The 24,734-nt window shown below is 32.5% G+C and overlaps 2 protein-coding genes across 2 annotated transcripts in view; one reads left to right on the forward strand and one right to left on the reverse strand.

The window, feature by feature from the left end:
* zdhhc17 (zinc finger DHHC-type palmitoyltransferase 17) overlaps window positions 1–7,644 on the reverse strand; it is a 33,733-nt gene extending 26,089 nt beyond the window's left edge. The window contains exon 1 of the mRNA XM_056456212.1: window positions 7,564–7,644. Coding sequence (XP_056312187.1) covers window positions 7,564–7,626 — 63 coding nt within the window. The 5' untranslated portion in view covers window positions 7,627–7,644. The remainder of the gene's footprint in view (window positions 1–7,563) is intronic.
* A 2,788-nt stretch (window positions 7,645–10,432) lies between these two features.
* osbpl8 (oxysterol binding protein-like 8) overlaps window positions 10,433–24,734 on the forward strand; it is a 115,371-nt gene continuing 101,069 nt past the window's right edge. Inside the window, exon 1 of the mRNA XM_056456214.1 lies at window positions 10,433–10,738. The gene's annotated coding sequence lies outside the window, so the exon portion shown is untranslated. The remainder of the gene's footprint in view (window positions 10,739–24,734) is intronic.

The following is a 24,734-nucleotide window of genomic DNA, read 5'->3' on the forward strand; positions in this document are numbered from 1 at the left end:
ATTCACTATAATCTTCTATGTGAAGCTGCTTTGACACAATCTACATTGTAGAAGCGCTACAGAAATAAAGATGAATTGAATTGAATTGGTAGAAAGGGTCTCTGTCTATTGTATTAAAGGCCCAAGACTCGAGGGACACTGATGTTAGATGTAGAGAAAACACCAAAAATGCCTAAACCAGTTTGACCTGAACCTCCAGCATTACCCTGTACACAAATTCCTTTTTAGAAATAAAAACATGAGGGAAAAAATGGCCTTGGTGTACAGGGTAACGCTGGAGGTTCAGGACAAACTCCTAATAACAACATATAATAATCACAAAGTATAGTATTTAAGCCCATTTTTTAATTTTAATTTTTTTTTGCTATTAATATATATATATATTATTTGATTTTTAATTACTCTAAATTATTGTTTACATTGTTTTATTATATATATATAACAAAAAAACCCCTAATATTATTATAATTATAAGCCACAGCCATCAGAAAATTGCTTATTATGATCCTACATTATATATAATAGAATAAAATATAATAATATAATACCAAACAAAGCAGTTGAATAAATATTTGGGGACTTTTTAATTAGAAAACATGGTCCTCAAATCATCAGAGCAATATGGAATGTAAAAACTGTCTCTATATACTGTAAAGTACTGTAACGTAAAGCTCAATATCTTAAAACCACTAATGGAGATCGAACCTTATAATTCCAATGTGGTGATCAGACTGCAGAAATAACTCCAGAAAAACACATTACACTTTCAAATAGGTGCGTAAAAACACTGCAAGATTAAGACACGTTCTAGCAAAAGCTTGAAACAGATGCAAAGGGCAAACAGAAAACACCCACAAGACACATGGGAGTCCTGGCACACACACTGATCCCCCTCTATGTATATGTGTGTGATGCCAGCATTGTGTTTGTGTGTGAAAGATTTTTCCATATAAAGATGATAAAGCTGCAAACAGTGTGTAAACAAGATAACTATCAGTATTTTTGTATGGATCACCAACCAAAATTATTAGTTAAAGGTAAACAGAGTATCTGACAAATAGGTTTTAGTTTCTGTTTTGAAGGCTGATCTGTCTAGACATCCTTATTATTGACAAAAAGACCCCTAGCGTGATCATATGAATGCCGAAATTACAGCTGAGTGAAATCTGGATTTCTAGAAGACTCTTCAAAAGGTCAGAGGTCAGGCCAATAGTAAGTATATTAAATATAAAGGCATTATCAATCAAAAGTTAATGATCAGACACAATAACAAAACATACAGTCATAACAGTGCTCAAAATGCTCTCTCCGAATTTACTTTTGTGCATTGAATTGAAAAAAGCCATAGGATGAATTGATTTATGATTTGACAGTACATATTGTCTTCAAATTTACATATTAATTTTACAAGTGGGCTAATGTAACACCTGAAAAAGATGCACAAATTATTTAGTAGTTTATACACCACAATGCAATTGCATCATGATTATATCAAAACAATTCGAATGTTTACAAAATATTACAATATTAAATTCAGCCAAATGTTTTATATTTCATGTTTAGTAGTCAATTATTATGAATATAACAATATAAGACTATTTAAATGGAAAAACAAATACATTTGGAATTAAATAGAGATTTTTTCTGCATTTTTAGTCGATTAAAAATAATGTATTGTTAAATGAGTCATTAAGAAAAAATAATACTAAAGCAACTCTTAAATCTAAAAACCAAATAGAGTATTATTCAGAACTAAATCAACTACTGTGTGATGGAAATCCTGTTTTCTCACATAAGAAAAACATATGAGCAGCAAAGAGCACAGCATACTTTCAAATCAAAAGCTGAAGAAATGACTCTTAACGCAGCTGAAATTAAAGTCTCATTACTATCAAAATAAAAGATGCATATCATCTGTCAATGATCATCCAAAAATTGCAAAACATTGGGCAATATTAAATAATATTCCAACTCAAAAGCATGAAAACATGCTATAAATATCAATTCTAAACGGCACAGAGGAGATCTAAGCAGATGTATCCACATGTATAAGTCATATGCATAGCATTAGAGATAACGCCAGTTATTAGTAATCTCATGCGCAATGCAGAGCTGAACATCACAATGATATGTATGTATGTATGTATGTATGTATGCATGTATGTATGTATGTATCTATGTATGTATGTATGTATGTATATATGTATATATCTATATGTATATTTCTAATTTAGAATGCGAACAGGAACAAAAATTGTTGAAATGATCTGCTTCAGCATCACCGCAGGCCTTAATATAGCTGGCTTCATTCAATATCTTTGCAGCGGGTATCAGAACAGTTGGTCTAATTGAATCGGGGGCCTGGTGTTCATCCTGCCAGTGAGGAAAGCGGCTCTTACAGCATCATGTGACACACACTGAGATGCTCAGCTTCCTATTCACACAGGAAGACACACTAAGACCCAGCTCTGTGTGCTTTATTAACAGCTTCTGGTAATGATGTTAATTACCTCATCCATTTATATCTTTAGCTCAAATCAACATCCGTCAGAGCAAGTCTGGACTGGACTACCCATGCAATCATTATTGCATAGACAGCTGAAGTCTGAATTATTAGCCCTCCTGTATATTTGTTCCCCAATTTAGATTTTTTTCAACACATTTCTAAATATAATAGCTTTAATAACTAATTTCTCTTATATTTGCCATGATGACAGTACATCATATTTGACTAGATATTGTGGTATTCAGCTTAAAGTGACATTTAAAGGCTTAACTAGGTTAATTAGGGTAAAGTTAGGGTAATTAGGCAAGTCATAGTATAACAGTGGTTTGTTCTGGAGACAATGCAAAACTAATATTGATTAAGGGGGCTAATAATATTGAGGTTAAAATGTTTTTTTTTTTGACTAAAAACTGCTTTTATTCTAGCCAAAATAAAACAAATAAGACTTTCTAAAGAAGAAATACATATTATAGGAAATACTGTGAAAATTTCTTGCTGTTAAACATCATTTCAAAATAAAAAATTACGGGAGGGTGAATAATTTTGACTTCGAGTGTAAATAACTTATTTTTATCTTAAATCTCAAAACGTTTGCAGGGTTTGACTCTGTATTAATCAAATTACACATGTAATATGTGCTTAATAAACCACAGACATGTTAATTAAATCACTCACACTATTTACAAACTGAACCAAACAGGCAAATCCACAAAGCTGAAGCGTTGCACACGTACATGTTGCAGAACCTGATCACTTCAGATTGCTCAAAGCATTTTTGGGAACTCATTGCCTCAGACCATTTGAGTAAACTAACTTGTTTTTTTTAAGTTAGTAGAACTTTCGTTTTATTTTGTACTAAAACAACATATTTGTTGACTTCAATCTTCAACTCTGAAAACTGGACTGACACTGTGTCAATTTCAATTTACTAGAACTTCAATGTGAAGCTGCTTTGACACAATCTACATTGTAAAAGTGCTATAGAAATAAAGATGAATTGAAAATTGAATTGAATTTGTGAGAAGTGTAATTTTTTTACTTAATACTGGTGTTATTTTAGCATCCTTGAGATAACATGCAAGTTTTTTTTGTATTAAAAATATGTCATCACATTTTGCATTAAATTACTTTTGGGTAATTAAAAAAAAATCATTTTATATAGTTTATTTTGTATATTTTTGTATATTATTATAGTTTTTTCTATTTAAATATGTAATTACATTTTGCATTTATTTCATTTCCTTAAAAAAATGTCTATTTAGTTTATATTTATTTTTAATTTTAGATTTTCGTTTTCTCATACTAAGATTATAAATTTAATCACTGTCATATCAGTATTAAAGTATATATTTAAAGCAAATTAAAGTATACAACGTTTTTAAAAACATTTAAAAAATAATAACAATAGTCATCATTATACTATCCGATAAAAAAAAGGTAAAAAAAAAAAAATATTTTTTTCTATCCATTTATCTATCTACCCATCCATCCATCCATCCATCATATACTACCGTTCAAAAATTTGGGGTCGGTAGAATTTTTAAATGTTTTAAAATAAGCTTATCTTGTTCAGGCTGCATTTATTTAATCAAAAATACAGTATAAATTGTAAAATCATGAAATGTTATTGCACTATAACATAACTGTTCAAAAGTAGTTTATAATTTCATTTAATCATTTATTCCAGTGATTTCAATGATGAATTTTTAGCTTTATCCTTCAGAAATCACTCTGATATGAATTATTATAATTATTATTACTTATTACTATTTATTAACGATAATAGTAATAAAAGCAATAATGACTGGAGTAATAATTTCATTTGAAACTACATACAATAATTTTTATAAATATTTAACAATTTGTTTTACATTTAATGAAAGCTGCACAGATGAACAAAATAATTTTCTTAAAAAAAAAACATGAAAAAAAACGACCCCAAACTTTTGACCAGTGTATATCTATCTATCTATCTATCTATCTATCTATCTATCTATCTATCTATCTATCTATCTATCTATCTATCTATCTATCTATCTATCTATCTATCTGTCTATCCATCCATCTATCCATCCATCCATCTGTCTATCTGTCTATCTGTCTGTCAATAAAAGTCAATGATATGCAATCATATATAATTGTTGCATGCCAAGAATATATTCATAAAATTATATATATATATTCCTATAGCAATATATTCATATAGCATTAAATGTTCATCTAATTTTATTTTTGCTGCAGATTAGACTTTATAATTAAAAGTTTCAGCCAGTTTTATTTCTTTTTAACATATTCAAATATGTATTACTTCAACAGAATTTATTATGAACTATACTGGGCAGTGTTTTACAAAATTCTTCATTTTTGTTATTAAGTTTGTATGATACATGTTATATGATGCTACTGGCCTACCTTCTTTACCCCTTGATGTTAAAATAAATTGAAAATAAAAGTTGTTTAACTTAACCTATCATAATATAACCTTTCAATAACACATCACAAGCCAAACGGCCACATGCAAAACACCATATCTATCAAAGCTTCACATTCATGCCGCTAAATCAACCAGCTCAACACCAGATAACACAAAAGGTAGACATTTGCTTAAAATATTCAACTTAACCTGCTTGTTTAAATGCAGCCCATATAAACTGTTTGCAACCACTTACCTTAAAAAAATATTGTAAATCCGTGAATCATTTTTTTAGTGTGCCTGGGTCAGCGTGACCGTAAAAACACTCTCATTCACTGAAACTACATGTGTGTGATGAGCTCTATGGTCTGCCTGAGCATGAATAATTTACAGCAGGAGGTCCCATATGAGCAAGCTGTCTCACACACACACACACACACAATAAACTCAGGGTTTGCACAGAAAAGTGTGAAAACAAAATGAACAACCCTAAAACTCTTGATTTAATTTCCATTGACTGGGGTCACGTTATGACTTACTAACCTTGATTAACCTTAAAGGAGGTGTGCTGTTTATTTATAAACCATCGCAGGATAATGCTGTCCAGTTCGGCAGGTTTTTAAAAAGATCTTGATGCACATATGAATGTATGGATTTGTGCATTTCAGATGTAAATATCTTTAAATCACATTTCAGGGATTAAATATAGGGTTCGTGTTTGTTATGCAAGAGCTGATGTCACACACTGTGGTGGCTTTTGTTGATAAACTAAATATTAATAATAATCTGTAATGCTGGTGCCTATTGAAATCATAGTTTATATTATGATGATTATTATTTATTAGTACTATTATTATTTATTATTACTATTCATTCATTAATTCCCTTTATTAATTTGGGGAAGCCACAGCGGAATGAACCACCATTATTACTATTATTATTATTATTTTTATTATTATTATTAAGTACTCAGACTTCCATATTACACATCATATATTAAGTTTTGATACTATGACTGCTTTTGTTGATGAACTAAACAATAATAATCATCTCTAATGCAGGTGTCTATCAAAATCAGTTTATATTATGATACCATAATAACAATATTATTATTTATTTTCACTATTATTATTAATATTAAGTACTCAGACTTTCATATTACAAATAATAATAATAATAATAATTATTATTATTATTATTATTATTATTATTATTATTAAGTACTCAGACTTCCATATTACAAATAATAATTATTATTATTATTATTATTTTTATTATTATTATTAAGTACTCAGACTTCCATATTACAAATCATATATTAAGTTTTGATACTATGGCTGCTTTTGTTGATAAACTAAACAATAATAATTATCTGTAATCCAGGTGTCTACTAAAATCATAGTTTTTATCATAGTAATGATAATTATTATTTATTATTATTATTATTATTATTACTATTATTATTATGTTTATTATTATTATTATTATTAAGTACTCAGACATTCCTATTATAAATCATATATTAAGTTTTGATACTATGGCTGCTTTTGTTGATGAACTAAACAATAATAATTATCTCTAATGCAGGTGTCTATTGAAATCATAGTTTATATTATGATACCACAATATTATTATTACTATTATTAAGTACGCAGACTTTCATATTACAAATCATATATTAAGTTTTGATATATTTATAGTAGGACAATTACAAAATATCTTCATGAAACATGATCTTTGTTTAATATCCAAATGATGTTTGCCATAAAAGAAAATAATAACAAGTCAGAGTATTATATTATTGACTAGAAACAATACGTGTGCTCTTTCATTAATTTTGTTTTTCAAAAAGCACCACATTTAGACTGTACGGCGTGTCATTTATTTTATTTTTAATAACACAGTTAGGATTTAGCAATCATAATTTCCACTAAATCTGCTTTTTTTCATTCATAAACTACAAAACTAGTCATTTATATGCACAAACCTATACTTATTTCATGTGAAACTTCTTAATATCAACTCAACTATCCATGCCAAGCCTGAAATTACCTATTTAGACACCAAATTATTTAAATCACCCCCAAAAATACAATTTCTTCATAATTATATATGGAGAAACACGAGTATACAACAATGACAGACCTGTCATCACATTAATGTCACATTTATAAATGAACAATCATCAAAATGCATTTGAACACAATCGACAGGCTCATACAGTGCAGTAAAAGCATGCAAATTAAACAATACGTTCAGATTAATCGTCAAATATGATGCTAAATGCTGCTGATGTTTGTAAATGGTGCCTGTCATTTAGATGCAAACGCAGCACAACACAGTGTTTACTCCAAAAATACCGTAATATCACCCATGCCACTGCACAACGTGAAATAAAAGCTCACATCTGGATTAAAACTATACATCCGGCACGCAAAATAAACACAAAATAAAAATAATATCTGTGATTACGGAATGCTAACGTTAGCATCAATGCTAATACGCAGCAGTTGGGGGTTTCAGCCCCTCTGCTTCCCTATGAAGAGTTAACAGTAGAATTGAAGTAACGGGACGTGAAATCATCAGGGCTTCATTTGGGAGCGCTACTGTGGTGCAGTGACATAAAAGCTATATATTTTTTTACCTCTGGATGGAGGATCGGGACGCATCCAGCTTCTTTCTCATATCCAACCAGAGCGTCCGCCATCTTGCTGCTCGACCACGCGGAGCATCACGGGAAAAACATTTAGGGGGCGATAAACAGAAGAAACGCGCGCGTGCACGAGGGAGCAGTGCGCGCGCGTGAGAGTTGACCTATTCAGTTTTATGGCCAGAATAAAACGCTTACTGAATCCTAAAGCTGTTGTAAATATCATTCATGTGACTCTGCTGTCAAACACTGACGCTCCACTCTGATTTATATCTCTGTTCGAGATCTGAAATGACCTATTTTTTGATAACCTATTTTGGTTACCAGCCTTAGTGCTCGGTATTTCTTATTTATAATATTAATAGTAAAAATTATAACAATATTTACCACTACTGCAATGACTACTACAATTTTATTTATTTATTTATTTATTTATTTATTTATTTATTTATTTATTTATTTATTTATTTATTTATTTATTTATTTATGTATGTATGTACGTATGTATGTGAGCTCGAAATGTACATTAATGTGAGTAATGTCACTTAGAAATCTCTAATGAGCATAAGTGAGCCTAGATATTTTTTTTACTAGCATGGAAATTAATATTTATTAGGGAAATTATTTATTATTGTTTATTTAAAATATTTATAATATATTTTAAATGTTTTATATTTATTATAATGCTGCAAATATTTCATAAAACAAACCAGTAACATAGATATTTTATGATAATAACATTTAGTAACATAGATATTTTTATCATAAATGGTGCAAAGTAGACTAGCCTTTTTGCTCGGTAATCTAACAATCATTGTTCTTATTTATAATATTAATTATATAAACAATAATAATACTTACTGCTACTACTACTAATACATTTATTTATTTATTTATTTATTAATGTGTTTATGTGTTTATGTGTATGTGTGTGAGCTCAAAATGTACATTAATATCAGTGAAGTCACTTAGAAATTTTATAAATCTCTAATGAGCATAAGTGAGCCTACATGTTTTACTAGCGTGACATAATTTATTATTGATTTATTATTTATTTTGAACATGATTTATTATTTATTTATTTAAAAATATTGATTATATATTTAAAATATTTTATATTAACTGTATAATAATGCTCTAAATATTTCATAAAACAAACCAGTAGCCTAGATATTTTATAATATCAACATTTAGTGACATAGATATGTTTATCATACATAGTACAAACAAAATCATGTCAGTATGTAATTTATATATTTATTTGGTAAAAAAAAAAAAAAAAAATATATATATATATATATATATATATATATATATAGTTTTTATTGTTATGATAATGGAATAATAATGCTTTTAGCATATTTTTGATTTGAGTTTCAGAGACCACAGAACCAATAATTGACCAATAATTGGCTAAAATTGTCCAAAATAGCTTATGTACCCTGCAAAGAATTTTTTTTGTCTTGTTTTAAGTCCAAATATCTATAAATTCTTATATCAAGAAGCATTTTCTAGGCAAGCAAAACATCATGTGTTGTTTTTAGAATTAATATGCAAATATTAAGTCTTTTTTTTCCCCTTAAAACAAGCTAAATATTCTGCCAATGCGTACACAAAATAATCTTGCTTTTCCTTTTGACATAAGATTGTTTTTCTTACCCCATCGGCAGATCATTTTGCTTGTTTTTAGGATGAACTCACTTTATTTTGGCATATTATTTCTTAAAACAAGACCATATGGTTAGCTTGTCTAGAAAAAGCTTCTTAATTTAAGAATTTTGAAATATTTGTATATTTGAATAAGAAACCAGACAAAAAATCTAAACAAGAAACAAGCTTTTTTTTGCAGTGTAAACATTTAACCAGGCAATATTAATAGATTCATTCATTAATTTTCTTTTCGGTTTAGTCCCTTTATTAATCAGGGGTCACCACAGCGGAATGAACCGCCAGATTAATAGATTATATAAAACCAAGATTTATGTTCTGAAATACATCAAGCAGCATTCAACACACAAAATAGCTTGAATCTTATCTAAGTTCAATTTTCCTTAATCAATCATATGACCTAAAACAGATCTGGGTGGACACAAAGAGCCATTCACATAAGTGTGTGTATAGATTTTGTTTAATTGTAGAAGAAATGTACTTGACAGATAAATTGACAGAGAACCAACAGACGTGACTTGATCCTAACAGATAGATGTACATCACATTTTGCGAATTTTCAGGAATGTCATTGCTGTCAGGAAAATAAATAAATAAATAAATAAATAAATAAATAAATAAATAAATAAATAAATAAATAAAATATATGGTTGCCTTGTTTTGGATGTTCACTACCACGGGGTGGCAGTCTTTGATTGCGTAAATATTTTTCTAGATTTCCATGTTTAGTAGGGTTCCATGTTATACAAAATAAGAGTGATGTGGGAGAAAATCCTATTTTACTATGGTTTTACCATATTAAAATTCAAACAAATATACGCATAATATAGTTTGTGATTGTATTATACGTGGATTGATCTATTTTTCTGTTACTTTAATTAAATTTCAAGAAATAATTAATAAAACACACTCGCTAGATGTTATTCATAAGTCTGTCATATAAAATCGCTCACTGGTTTTTATCCCCGTAGACTTTAATATGATATTTTAAAGGGTCTCTCCAGCGTAACAGACTCCGCCTAACGGCCGCTGCATCCCTCAACTGACCTGCGATCAGCCTGAATGTTTTCTTCAATCACATTCGAATTCTTGTTCCATTTCTAAAGCTGATCCCAGACCTGCAGCCTGGTAGAACGTCGATCCTTCGAGCGCAAGCAGACAGAACTCAACGATCGCAGATAAACAGTCGCGCAAGGAAGGAAGACGGACGTGCGAGCGAAGGCGCGCCGTTGTATCGCAATTCAACGCTTTTATTTCGCATCAAAACGCGTTTATGCCTCACAATTCAAGCCTTGTAGATTCCTGCGGCCTATGTGGGACCGTTCCCGACAATTTACGTAAAATTCGCCTGAGAAGTTTTAACCCATTTACTGATGGACTGACAGACGGATTCTCCTCGGACGACGCAATCTAACGTACAGAATTCAACATTCGCCTCTTTATTTTACTCAAGCGAAACCCCGTGTTTTCCCACAGGAGGGCTTCAGAGCGGACAATTAAGGTCAGTGTTTATATTTTGTGTTTATGTCTTCCTATAGGATACGAATAACGTAAACTGCACTCCACTGGTCGCGTCTTAAAACCCAGCGAGCTGCCTATCTAGACAGCACATCCGAGCTAGCGCGTGTGTAATGTTTTTGGGCGGGAATCATTAACACATCTGAACATTATAGTGTCTCAAAATAGAGCCTAAATTACCTGCAGTGTTATCATATTGATGTTTTACGCTAGGAAATCACAGTGTTTTGGAGAGATCCGTTGTTACTGTTATTTAAACTACCTAAAATGCACGAATACAGGATGCTGTCTACTTAGGAATCAACTAGGGTTTGAAACGCAGCCTGCTCACATGTATGTGTGGGTCATCCTCCATCACTGAGATCAGATTTTCTACGCATTTTAACCTTAAATGCATTTCAGAGGTTAATGTTGTGAGTGAGTGAATGTTTGTTATGTAAGAGCCGATGTGACACACTTCGCCTGCTTTTGTTGCCCACCCAAATAATAATATTTATCCCTAACACAGATGTGTCGTGGTTTATAAATATTCACAAGGCACAGCCAAAGTTTACATCCTGATTGTTATAAACGTGGAATAACAATAAACAGCTTTGTCTCATTTCTAAATGCCACAGCAGTCCATCACATCTCATCTAAATCATACAATAATACTACAATAGTCACACTTTACAATTAGGTTTCATTAATGTATTTATTAACATGAACTAATAAAGAACAATGCATGTGCAGCATTTATTAATCATAGTTCAACATTTACTAATGCTTTATTAATATCCAAATTCATGCTTGTTTACATTAGTTAATTCACTGTGAGTTAACAAGAATTAAACTAGACAAAGTATTAACTTTGACCGCTACACTAACATAAACAAATACTGTAATAAATGTTTTGTTCATGTTAGTAAATGCATTAACCAACATTAACTAATACCTTATTGTAAAGTGTTACCAATAAAATGAAATTTTAACAAGTAAAAATGTTTCGTAAAATATATTAAACCACCGTCATACACCATAGTATTTTTACATTTGTACTGCACCCATTAACAGTTTTATTACAGTAATAATGAAAATCACTGTGGTAATTAATTATGGTAATAATGGGTAATTAATTAATGTAACTAAAATGTGAATTTCCCAGTAATGACTTCAACATGAAATGTAATAAATGCATTAACTAACATTAATTAATGCACACTTATTGTAAAGTGTTACCAATACTGCACCTATTAACAGTTGGATTATAGTAATGATAATAATAATCACTGTGGTAATTAATTATGGTAATAATGGGTAATCAATTCATGTAACTAAAATGTGAGTTTCCCAGTAATGACTTCAACATGAAATGTAATAAATCTGTAATCAACATAAAGGTAGCATATTGAATTACTAAAGTAATAATCACAAGACACACTTTACAATTAGGTTTCATTAATTAATGCATTTACTTACATAATATTAAACAATACATGCGCAGCATTTATTAATCGTAGTTAAAAATTTACTAATGCTTCATTAACATCCAAATTCATGCTTTGTTTACATTAGTTAACACGATTTAACAACGAACTAACATGAATAAATCATGAAATAAATGTGTTGTTCGTTGATTGTTCATGTTAAATGCATTCACTAACATTAATTAATACCGTATTGTAAAAAGTTACCAATAAAATTATATTTTAACATTTAAAAATGTTTCATAAATCTATTAAAGAACCATCATACACCATAGTATTTTTACATTTGTACTGCACCCATTAACTGTTTCGTTATAGTAATCATAATCATCACTGTGGTAATTAATTATGATAACAATGGGTCACACCATCTTGTGTATATATGCAAAGTAGACCACATTGTGAAGATGTGAGATTTATTAATTAATTTACTAAAATGCGAATTTCCCAGTGATTATTTCAACATCAAATGTAATAAATCTGTAATTACCATAATAGTAGCATGCTAAATTACTAAAGTAATAATCACAAGACACACTTTACAATAAGGTTTCATTAGTTAATGTATTTACTAACGTGAACTAATAATGAACAATACATGCACAGCATTTATTAATCATAGTTCAACATTTAATAATGCATTATTAACATCAATATTCATGCTTGTTTACATTAGTAAATGCACCATCAGTTAACAAACTAACAATAAACATGTATATTTATTAACTAATGTTAATTAACATGAAAAAATACTGTATTAAATGTGTTGTTCATTGATTGTTCATGTTAAATGCATTAACTACATTAATTAATGCACACTTATTGTAAAGTGTTACCAATACTGCACCTATTAACAGTTGTATTATAGTAATCATAATAATCACTGTGGTAATTAATTATGGTAATAATGGGTCACACCATCTTGTTTATATATACAAAGTAGACCACATTGTGAAGATGTGAGGTTTATTAATTCGTTTAACTAAAATGTGAATTTCCCAGTGATTATTTCAACATCAAGTGTAATAAATCTGTAATTACCATAATAGTAGCATGCTAAATTACTAAAGTAATAACACTAACTGGGTCATTAGAAGAAGCAGCTTCAGAAAACCCTCACAACTCAATTAGTATTCAGCGCATGAACACAATTTGGCCGTTTTAATTTGACCACAAATCTTACTCTCATTTGCAGAGTTCAGCTTGTACTGTTGTTTTAGCTTCAGATGTTTTAGATCAGTCAAGGACGGATACGCGACCACACCAGAATCCTGATGCGGATTGTGTGTTTATTTGACCTTTGCATGAAGCTTTGTGTTTCCACTTTCGCCTTTAGTGTCAGATTGGTGTCCAGAAACCCGAGCGCTCACTTCCACGTCGCTTTCTGTGTCACAATGTTGAAATATGACCTGCGAGAGACTCCGAACAATGCACATATGTTGTATGTTTAGCGGTGATATGCAATGTGTAATCCTAAACCTTCTGTAAATATTATTATTATTACTCCCTATTATTATTACGTCTCTTATGACAAACTCTCACACTCAGCTGTGATATTAATACATTACCCTGGACCGCTACTTTTTTGAACATGAGATTACATATGAAAGCTAATTATATATGATGTACACTGAAAAAAAATGATTCATTGGATTTATTAAATGTTTTTTAAGGTAAGTGGTCGCATTAAATTACTCAATTTAATTAGTTTAAATTCAGCCCATATAAACTGTTTACAACCACTTACCTTAAAAAGCATTCAGTAAATCCAATGAATCATTTTTTTCAGAGTATGGTTTAATACAGGAGTGCTCAACCCTGTTCCTGGAGATCTTCCTTCCTGCAGATTTCAGTTGCAACAAACACACCTCTAATTATCAAGTGCTGTTCAAGTCTTAGTTAATTGGTTCATGTGTGTTTGATTAGTGTTGGAGCTGACCTCTGTATGAAGGTAGATCTCCAGGAACAGGGTTGAGCACCCCTTGTTTAATAGGACAGTACAATATTTGAGAGACAACATCTAGAATCTAAAATTTATACATAGTAAGATCATCACAGTGCAGCTAATTAATAGTAACCACTAATACATTATCATTTAAAATTTGTATGCTTTGCTAATATCCTTTAATACCAGGTTTTTGTCTACAAGAAGTTTTTAAAATTATTTAGTTTGATCAATATATCTGCTTTCCTGAATGGTATTTCACCCTTATTTTGCCATTATTATTTTCACGCAAGTTATTAAAAACAATATAATAAAACTAGCGCACAAATCAACAAGAATAAAAGCTAAAACTTTGAAGCTAATTGTAAAAATACTGAAATATAAAAACTATATATGCTAAAATAAAATAGCTACGCTAAAATAAAACAATTGTGACCACAATATTCATCAGTAATTTCTCCAAGGATTGTTTATTTCGTGGGAAAGCGTGTACAACTCTAAGACGAGACCGTGATCGTCATTTGCCTGTCAAATAGAGTTTCCATTGCTGTGTTGCTGTGTGTTACTGACGCCGCTGGTGTGTTTGCTGTCTGATTTTGCATAGTGTTCCCAGCTGAGGACAGGATCAGAATGTGTTTGCCATTCATTGCTGTGCAACTATTTCTAGATGCAATTGCAAAATATTGCAACTACACATATACAGTTCACCAGCAGTTTGGTGTAGGATTCTCTGATATTTTCCACTCAAAATTTGCACGTAGATTTCACTGATTATTGCAAAGAAATGTCAAATAGTGATAGATTCATTGTGAAATTCTGAAGCAGAAATAATAAAGTGCTTTCTCAAAAAATACAAATATGAATTTTTCTTCTATTTTGTAATGATTGAAATGCAAATAAATGCATAAAATAAAGTAAAATAAATACTTTTGCATCAGTTTTATCAGTTGCAATGTAAAAATATTCAGGAAATGTACAAGCAATTTCTAAGACAAGAAATTTCCTCAAAAGCTGCTCTCTTTGTACATAAAGTTATTTATTTATGAATTATTATTATACTGGAGGGTTATATATTTATATTGCGTTCATATCGCACTGTATTATATTACTGTAGTGTCTGTAAATCTCAAACATTGTTGCCCTTTTGCTTTTATTTCAGTTTTGCGTCGGAAGTATTTTTCCCTGTTTGTTTTTCTAATAAGGAAAGCCATGAACCAAACCAACCTGCTTTATAGGGAATCACATTACACATCTCGATCCGAAGCTGATGAATGAGTAAAAACAAGGCAAAACGACTAAGAAACTAAAAGAAATACAATCTCATGATGCACTGCCAATGACCGAATCAAATGGAGAAATGTAAAAATACTCATTTAGTTGAGAGCAGCATGGTGGCTCAGTGGTTAGCACTGTCGCCTTACAGCAAGAAGGTCGCTGGTTCGAATCCTAGGTAGGTCAGTTGACATTTCTGTGTGGAGTTTGCACGGGCTCCCCGTGTTGGGGTGGGTTTCCTCCGAGTTCTCTGGTTTCCCCCACAGTCCAAACACATGTGCTATAGGTCAATTGGATGAACTAAATTGGACTTTTCCCTGTACTGGGTTACGACTGGAGGGGTATCCGCTGCATCAAACATTTACCGGAATAGTTAGCGGTTCATTCCGCTGTGGCAAACCTTGATGAATTAAACCATTAAACTAAGTTGTTGATCTTTATCTATGGAAACAAAATATTGCAAGCCGGGCTCAACATAAGGACTGCCTGATGGCCCGGGGCCAGTGTGAGAGATGCTCGGGACAGTAGACAGGACTGTAACTGGCCCGATTTAACTTAACTAGTTTAACTTGCCTACGACAGTGCGACTATTTGTCGATTGCCTGCAAAAGAATTGAGAAACAGTTTGTGCTTTTAAGCCTTTAAATGCTACCGTCTCTGTGATGTCGTAAACACCATATTATTTTTCGTTTCCTCTTATCTGATTGAGGAAATCTAATACTGTAAACTCGCAGACTTTTTTAGTCACATCCATAACGCAGGTTTATTTTCCTCATTTAAAATATAAAAAATGTTTACAGATGGATATTTTTCTGCTTATATAACTCTGTGGTGAGTTGTTTTGGAAAATATATGTGTCAATATAATGTTAACACACACTTTCTATGTAAATTTATGTTTTGAGTTTTCACTGTAAATGTCACATCCATAACGCTGGAATTGCTCAATTGTAAACATGAAGATCGCCAAAACTGAACTGTAAAAATACTTTGAAAGCAAATGACACCTAAGAGAGATGACTGTAATGCTTTTTTAAAAATAAATCCAAGTTTAAATGTTGGAATGTTCTAAATGAATAGGGCATAGGGGGGATAAGTGGGAATAGAACACAGCCAGGAACCAAGTTTCTAACTACAGCTCAAGAGGTGTAGTTGCAAGCCTACAAGTTTGCCACGCAATTTGCAAATATTCATTGAAACGACGGATTGTGAAACGCCAAATCAACGAACTATGTTTGTAACAGAACTTGCGACCTTAGTTGGCTAACGATAGTTTTTAGAAACGCACCCGTGGTCAGTTGTTGTAGTCTGATGACTCTTGTAATAAATCATGCATAGTCTGGTTTTGCACAGCAGTTTTGTCCAGATCTTTTCTTGTGGTCATGATGAGGCGAGTGCTCAGGTGCAGGCCCTCCAATGCTTCATTTATATTAATGACCGTCCCGCTGACACCGCCAGCCATAATCTCTCCACATTTTGTGCATGAATTCCCAATCAAAATGGAGTTTTAATCCTCATTATATCCTTCACCTTCATTATATTTTCTCCGGTGTCCTTCACAATGCTCTGAATGTCACGCCTCTGAGGTCTGAAGTGTGTGTTTCATGATTAAAGAGGGCGAAGGGAGTGCGAACACTAGACTGCGTGCCTTGGAAAATGATCTTCGCTGTTTGATTTGAAAGATGTAAGTGGTGTATTTTTGCCTCAGTGTCATTATTTGCCTTTTTTGCAATTATTTAGGAAGTGTACAAGCAATTTCTGAGGCTAAAGTTGTATCAAAAGCTGCTCTTTTATATGCATGTAAAATTATTTATATATTACAACTGATACCGCTGAAGCAAAACATATTTAGCACTTGCATCTTTCATTTTTCAAGGCTCCTTTCGCCTTCTTAAGTGATCTTCAATGTTTTATTTGAAAGATGTAAGTGCTGTTGTGTTAATATTCAGCAGGCAGCTTCATAATAATAATAAACCTGATGTGCTAGAGATGATAATAAACAGCAGGATGAGCTAGAAATGCTCATCAGGTGAGAACAGAAGCTTGTTCCTGTGTGAAAGATCTGCCATGTCGGTGTTGAAACTCTGAAAACAGGAAATGAACAACATATAATCTGATTCACACTTGTGAGATGAAGAGTTTAAGAAATTGTAGACCTTCAGCGATGGGACAAAATGTGCTGCTGCTGTTGTGAGGCGGTATTTTGCATATGCTTTCATCCAAAGTGACTTACTCTTGAACAATATCGCAGTCAGTGTATTATGAGGGCCAACGATATGTGCCAAGTTTCAAGTATAACCTCTATTGCAGAAGTGAAGGGTGTTGTGGTTATTAGAGTATTTCTGTATCGTTGCTAATGTGTTATGGGCTGCTAGTTGGCTGTTTGTTGGCCTAAATATTTTTATATCTTGCATACATTTTTAGATTATGGATATATGTGTTTATGTGTGTATATGTACATGGACAGATGCACGCATTTGTTTTTTAATTGTGGGGACATTACATAGGTTTCCATTGTTTTTAATCTGTACAAACTGTTTCTATTGCCCTAAGCCCACCCTACCCCTAAACCTAACCATCACAGGAAACCGTGTGCAGTTTTACTTTCTGGAAAACACATTCTGTGCGATTTCTAACTTTTTGAGTAATGAGGACATCAGCAATATCCTCATAATTCACCACCTTCTTGCAATATCTGTCATACCTATGTTATTATACAGATGTGTCCTGATGTCACAAAAACAAGTGCACACACACACACACACACACACACACACACACACACACACACACACACACATAGCATTTTAATTGTTATTTATTGCAATAAATTGCCCTAAACCGACCTAAATCTAGCAGGTTGTCAATAGTTCTTAGATATTTCTGATTAAACACTAAAACGAAATGCAACATGTGTATATATTATCATTTATTTTATTAAATAAAACACTTTATTGTATGATTTAGGGAAATGTCTAATTGCTGTTTTGTTAGGACTGATTTTGCTATTTGAAATTTGGCAAATATTATTAGCCTTTATAATGCATCGATTTTGATATTGTCTTTTATATTATTAAATAAAACACTTTTTATGATGTATTTTAGGGCTGGGTGATTTAGGGAAATATTGAATTTATTTATTTTATTTTATTTATTTCAACAGATAATATATTACCATTTATTTATTTTTGTAATATATATATATATATATATATATATATATATATATATATATATATACACTGTACAAAATGAAGGGTTCCACACAAATAATTCATGTTGTCCCAACACAAATCGATTAAATTAGCTTAACACTTATAACAAATTTATGTGGATTGAACATAAAAAATTAAGTTGTCCCAGTAAAATCTGTCCCAGAGAAAGTCTTATTTGATTTATCCTGGCTAGAATAAAAGAAGGTCAAAATTATTACCGATTTAAGCAATTTTCTTTTCTGATTGAACCACTGTTATACAATGACTTGCCTAATTACCTTAACTTTTCCCTAATTACCCTAGTTAAGCCTTTAAATGTCTCTTTAAGCTGAATACTAGTATCTGGAAAAATATCTAGTCAAATATTATGTGCTGTCATCATGGCTGAGATAAAATAAATCAGTGATTAGTTATAAGTTATTAAAACTATTATGTTTACTATTATGGGGACATATGGGGGGCTAATAATTCAGGAGGGCTAATAACTGACTTTTTTTATATATATACACTGTACAAAATGCAGGGTTCCACACAAATATCTCATGTTGTCCCAAAACAAATCAATTAAATTAGCTTAACACTTTTAACAACTTTATGTTGATTGAACATAAAAAATTAAGTTGTCCCAGTAAAATTTGTCCCAGAGGAAGTCTTATTTGATTTATCCTGGCTAGAATAAAAGACGGTCAAACTTATTACTGATTTAAGCAGTTTTCTTTTCTGATTGAACCACTGTTATACAATGACTTGCCTAATTACCTTAACTTTTCCCTAATTACCCTAGTTAAGCCTTTAAATGTCTCTTTAAGCTGAATACTAGTATCTGGAAAAATATCTAGACAAATATTATGTGCTGTCATCATGGCTGAGATAAAATAAATCAGTGATTAGAAATGAGTTATTAAAACTATTATGTTTACTATTATGGGGACATATGGGGGGCTAATAATTCAGGAGGGGTAATAACTGACTTTTTTATATATATACACTGTACAAAATGCAGGGTTCCACACAAATAATTCATGTTGTCCCAACACAAATCGATTAAATTAGCTTAACACTTATAACAAATTTATGTGGATTGAACATAAAAAATTAAGTTGTCCCAGTAAAATCTGTCCCAGAGAAAGTCTTATTTGATTTATCCTGGCTAGAATAAAAGAAGGTCAAAATTATTACCGATTTAAGCAGTTTTCTTTTCTGATTGAACCACTGTTATACAATGACTTGCCTAATTACCTTAACTTTTCCCTAATTACCCTAGTTAAGCCTTTAAATGTCTCTTTAAGCTGAATACTAGTATCTGGAAAAATATCTAGTCAAATATTATGTGCTGTCATCATGGCTGAGATAAAGTAAATCAGTGATTAGTTATAAGTTATTAAAACTATTATGTTTACTATTATGGGGACATATGGGGGGCTAATGATTTAGGAGGGCTAATAACTGACTTCAACTGTATATACACACATATTAAATGAATATATTTATATTGTCATTTTTTACAAAGATGCTATATCTTGACTGTAGCTTTATTTGCGAGGCTCAGGACTTCAGACTTGATGGGATGTTTCTGTAGCACAGCTGCGGGTCAGAAGTTGTTTGATTTTCTGATGAAGCTCGCAGCATGTCTTCTGGAGTCAGCTGAGGTTAATGGTGTAGACTGAGAGCAGTGTGCGTGAGTGCGTGTGTGTGTGTGAATGCCTGTGTTTCTCCACAGACGTGCAGGACGAGGCTCTCAGAGAATGTGTTTAACTGTTGCATTTCTGGCATTTCCTCATTAGTCTGATTCTCAGTGAATGAAATCATAATTATAATGCCGTGAAAAGGAATCCGGTTAACAGCATTCATCGTTTTTGTCTCTTTTGCTGAGAAATGTTTTGTTGTTTTTGTAAGTGTGAATGTCTAAATGCATCACACTTAAAATGTGAAAGGTGTGTCCTGCCTGTAGCACTGGAAAAAAAGATCAAGCAGAATTAGACTGGGCTTTCATTTTCATTTTAATTTAATGACATTTTAGTTTGTGGGCAGAGCTTTACGTTATGTTTTCATATAAAGACGGTGTGTTAAACTTTTCCAATTGCAATTTTGTTTAGAAAAATATTCAATTCAATTCATGTTGATTTGTATAGCGCTTTTACAATGTAGATTGTGTCAAAGCAGTAGGGGTGGGCGGTACACCGGTGTCATAGTCATCACCGGTGTGACATTGCGCCACGACATGGATTTTCTAATACCGTCAATACCATAATAAATCAATTATGTGCCTTGAACAGCTGCATTTACATCAATAATAGCTAATTCTAAATAATAAGGCATTCAATTTTCTTCAAACGTTCAGTTGTGGTCTGAATACCTGTCCTTATACAACAGGGCTCGAAATTGCAACCATTTCTTAATATATTTGGGAGCATTTGTGTGTCTGAATATAATGGTTGTAGTGCAATCTGATTTGATTTTCTCTAAAAACTTGCTGAATCGCTCTACCCTGCTGAAGTATTGGTTATTAGCTGTCAGTCACTCAACGCTTCCCGCTGTCAGATAACAGGGAGCTTTTGTTACTGCAGGAAATGCAAACGGTTGAAGAGTGAAAAGTGCACAGGTTTGCAAACCTCACCTAAAGTTATAATAATAATAATGGCGCAGATGACAGCGATCATAACATGAGGTAAATGTTGATCCACCAGCTGAGATCAATCGAGTGTTTTCGGAGAAGGTGCCCGAATCTTGATGCGTTGCATTCACCGTGTGTTCAGCGCAAATGTCCGCTAAATATAAAGTCTAATACTGTACACATCATCGCCAAAGAAACTCGCCTTTGCTAAGTTTACACTGAAACTACGGCTCATAACAAAGAGCGGAATTGCGCCGGTGGTCATCATGAGAATCCTGCTCTGTCTGCTTATAAATTGGTGCGGCTGACTCGCCTGCTTTATTCCACCAACACAGAGAAATGAAGATCAGCTCATAATGAGACTGAGCATTTACAATGACCCAAACCAAAACTTTTAAAGAGTGATAGAAGTGAGACTTTCTTTTGTCCGTTCTTCCTTGAGATGTATATTATTTTTGCTATTTGAAGTAATACCGTGATATTATACCGTCACCGTTCAAAAGATGAAAAATACTGTGATATTAATTTTAGGTCATATCGCCCACCTCTACAAAGCAGCTTCACATAGAAGTTCTAGTGAATGTAAACTCTGTCAGTCCAGTTTTCAGAGTTAAAGTTCAGTTTAGTTCAGTTCAGTGTAGTTTAATTGTCCAAACACTGAAGAGCAAATCCATCGATGCACAGCTCCTCAAGTCCCAAACCAAGCAAGCAAGCCAGTGGCGACAGTGGCGAAACCAGCCAGAAACCAGGCTCAGTTGGGCATGACCATTTCTCCTCTGGCCAAACTTCTTGTGCAGAGCTGCTTAATACAATGATATATGTAAATATTTATAATTAATAGTAGTTTAATTTATAATTATAGTTTGAGTTATTTAAAATGTAAAAGATAATTAATAACAAATGACTAAATGGAGTAATAACATGGTAAAGACATGGTAACGCATTAAACATTGACTTTATTTATTTTTTACTAAGTTTAGTTTGATATTTTGATTAGTAAATTGCCGTTTAGGTTGCATTTTATTGTTATTTTAGTTTTAATATTTAATTCTAATTTTTCATCTTAATTGAGCGATTTTAAAATGTAAAAAAATGTGATGCGTGTGTGTGTTTATGTCTGTATATATATATATATATATATATATATATATATATATATATATATATATATAATATATAAGTTTTAAATAAACTTATAAAACTCAAATAAAATATATGTATTTTTTACTATAATTTCTAAAATGGAAAAAAAAAGATCTTATTAATTAAACAAAAAAATGAATAAAAAATGTTAACATTTTCGTACCATAGGTGGGATTGAGTAGACTGGACTTAAAATAATAATAATAATAATAATAAACAAAATTGGCCGTAGAGTGTGAGTGTGTGTGAATGCAAGAGTGTATGGCTTTTTCCCAGTGTTCGGTTGCGGTTGGAAGGACATCCGCTGCGTTAAAACATATGCTGGATAAGTTGGCGGTTCATTCCACTGTGGCGACCCCTGATTATTAAAGGAACTCAGCCGAAAAGAAAATTAATGAATCAATAATATTTTGTTAAATAAATAAACCAACAAATAAATAAATAATTGGTTCTCATTTTACTTGTAGTTGGTGCTTCTGTGAATTGCGATTTATTTTTAGTACAGTATTTATTACTTGCTGGCAATTTAGTCCTTCAAAAATGACATTTTTGTTTGCTAATTATTTATTCTCAGCTTTATTTCAATTCAGTTCATGTGCATTTCTCTGGCGCTCATACAATGTAGATTGTGTAAAATCAGCTTAGCATTGAATCTCTAGTAAACTGAAACTGTCAGTCCAGTTTTCAGAGTTGAAGTTCAGTTTAGTTCAGTTCAGTTCAGTGTGGTTTCAGCTGACAAAAATAAAATAACCCTGATCTTAAGCATTTACATGCTTAGACACTGTTCATTACCCGTGGCAGATGGGGAAATATGTGTGAAACATAGTTTTTGTCCATTCTGTTTTGCCTAGTAGTACATTCATGAAACTCTTACCTTGTTAGCAATAAATGACCTGCATGATAAATAAATGATGCCAGTGAAACATTCCTCTGCCAGACAGTGTGTGCCAGCGGTCGTGCTGTGACTGGTTAATCTGTGCAGAAAGGAGAAACCCACTAAAATAGAGAGAGAGACGTGTTTCTACAATGCACGTTCGTTTCTTTTGTTAAATGCACAGTCATTACTTAGCTTGAGGGTTTTTGCTGAGCTGCCTGAAAGAAAACCGGTCTGGAGAAAATAGTCTCCATTAGAGATCGAGCTCAACTTTTTCTTATGCCTGTTAAAAGAAGGTTGGATGATTTGCTGTTGGCTGCAGTGGATGAAGGTGTTATTTTGCTGCTCTGCCACTGTGGTTTGTGGTTGGGGATTGAGTGAATGAATTGATTGTGATGTTAATGTGGTTTGGTCTGGATTGAAGGAATCCTGCTCGCCCAGCTGAGAGCTGTTGTTGTTTAGAGCTCCTGTACTGAACTAAATATAGATCTCTCACAGAGGTAAGCGGCAGGAACACTGACGCCTCTTTATTGGCATCTGTAGAGCCATTAACATCCATGGAGCATTTGCATTAGAAAAAAAGATTCTTTATAGCAGTGTTTCCCAAGCCTGTTCCTGAAGGCACACCAACAGTACACATTTTCAACGTCTCCCTAATCAAACACACCTGAATCACCTAATTAGAACATAAGAAGAGACTCCAAAACCTGAAGTTAATTAGTCAGGTAAGGGAGACATCCAAAATATGTACTGTTGGTGTGCCTCCAGGAACAGGGTTGGGAAACACTGCTTTATATAGTGTAAGACTCAGAACAGTTCTTTGAATGAGGTGGCTCAGTGGTTAGCACTGTTGCCTCACAGCAAGAAAGCCGCTGTTTTGAGTCTCAGCTGGGCCTGTAGGCATTTCAGTGTGGAGTTTGCATGTTCTCCTCGTGTTGGCGTGGGTTTCCTCCGGGTGCTCCGGTTTCCCCCACAGTCCAAACACATAGGTGAATTAAATAAACTAAATTGGCTGCAGTGTGTGTGTGTGTGTGTGTGAATGAGAGTGTATGGGTGTTTCCCAGTGATGGGTTGCAGCTGCAAGGGCATCCGCTGCGTAAAACATGCTGAATAAGTTGGCGGTTCATTCCGCTGTGGCGACCCCAGATTAATAAAGGGATTAAGCCGAAAAGAAAATTAATGAATGAAAATTGGTTGTACTGAATGAGTGTGTGTGTGAATGCAAGAGTGTCTGGGTGTTTCACACTGGGTTGTGGCTGGAAGGGCATCCGCTGCATAAAACATATACCGGAATAGTTGGGAGTTCGCTCCGCTGTGGCGACCCCTGATAAATAAGGGGCTAAGCCGAATGAATGAATGAGTTCATTGAATGGATGTTTTGATTCAGTATTTATCCCTTAAATGCATTCAGACCTGATTTGACATCTAAATGGTTCCTGAATATTTACTGA

The sequence above is a fragment of the Danio aesculapii genome, chromosome 4, assembly GCF_903798145.1.
Source record: "Danio aesculapii chromosome 4, fDanAes4.1, whole genome shotgun sequence".
Lineage (NCBI taxonomy): Eukaryota > Metazoa > Chordata > Actinopteri > Cypriniformes > Danionidae > Danio > Danio aesculapii.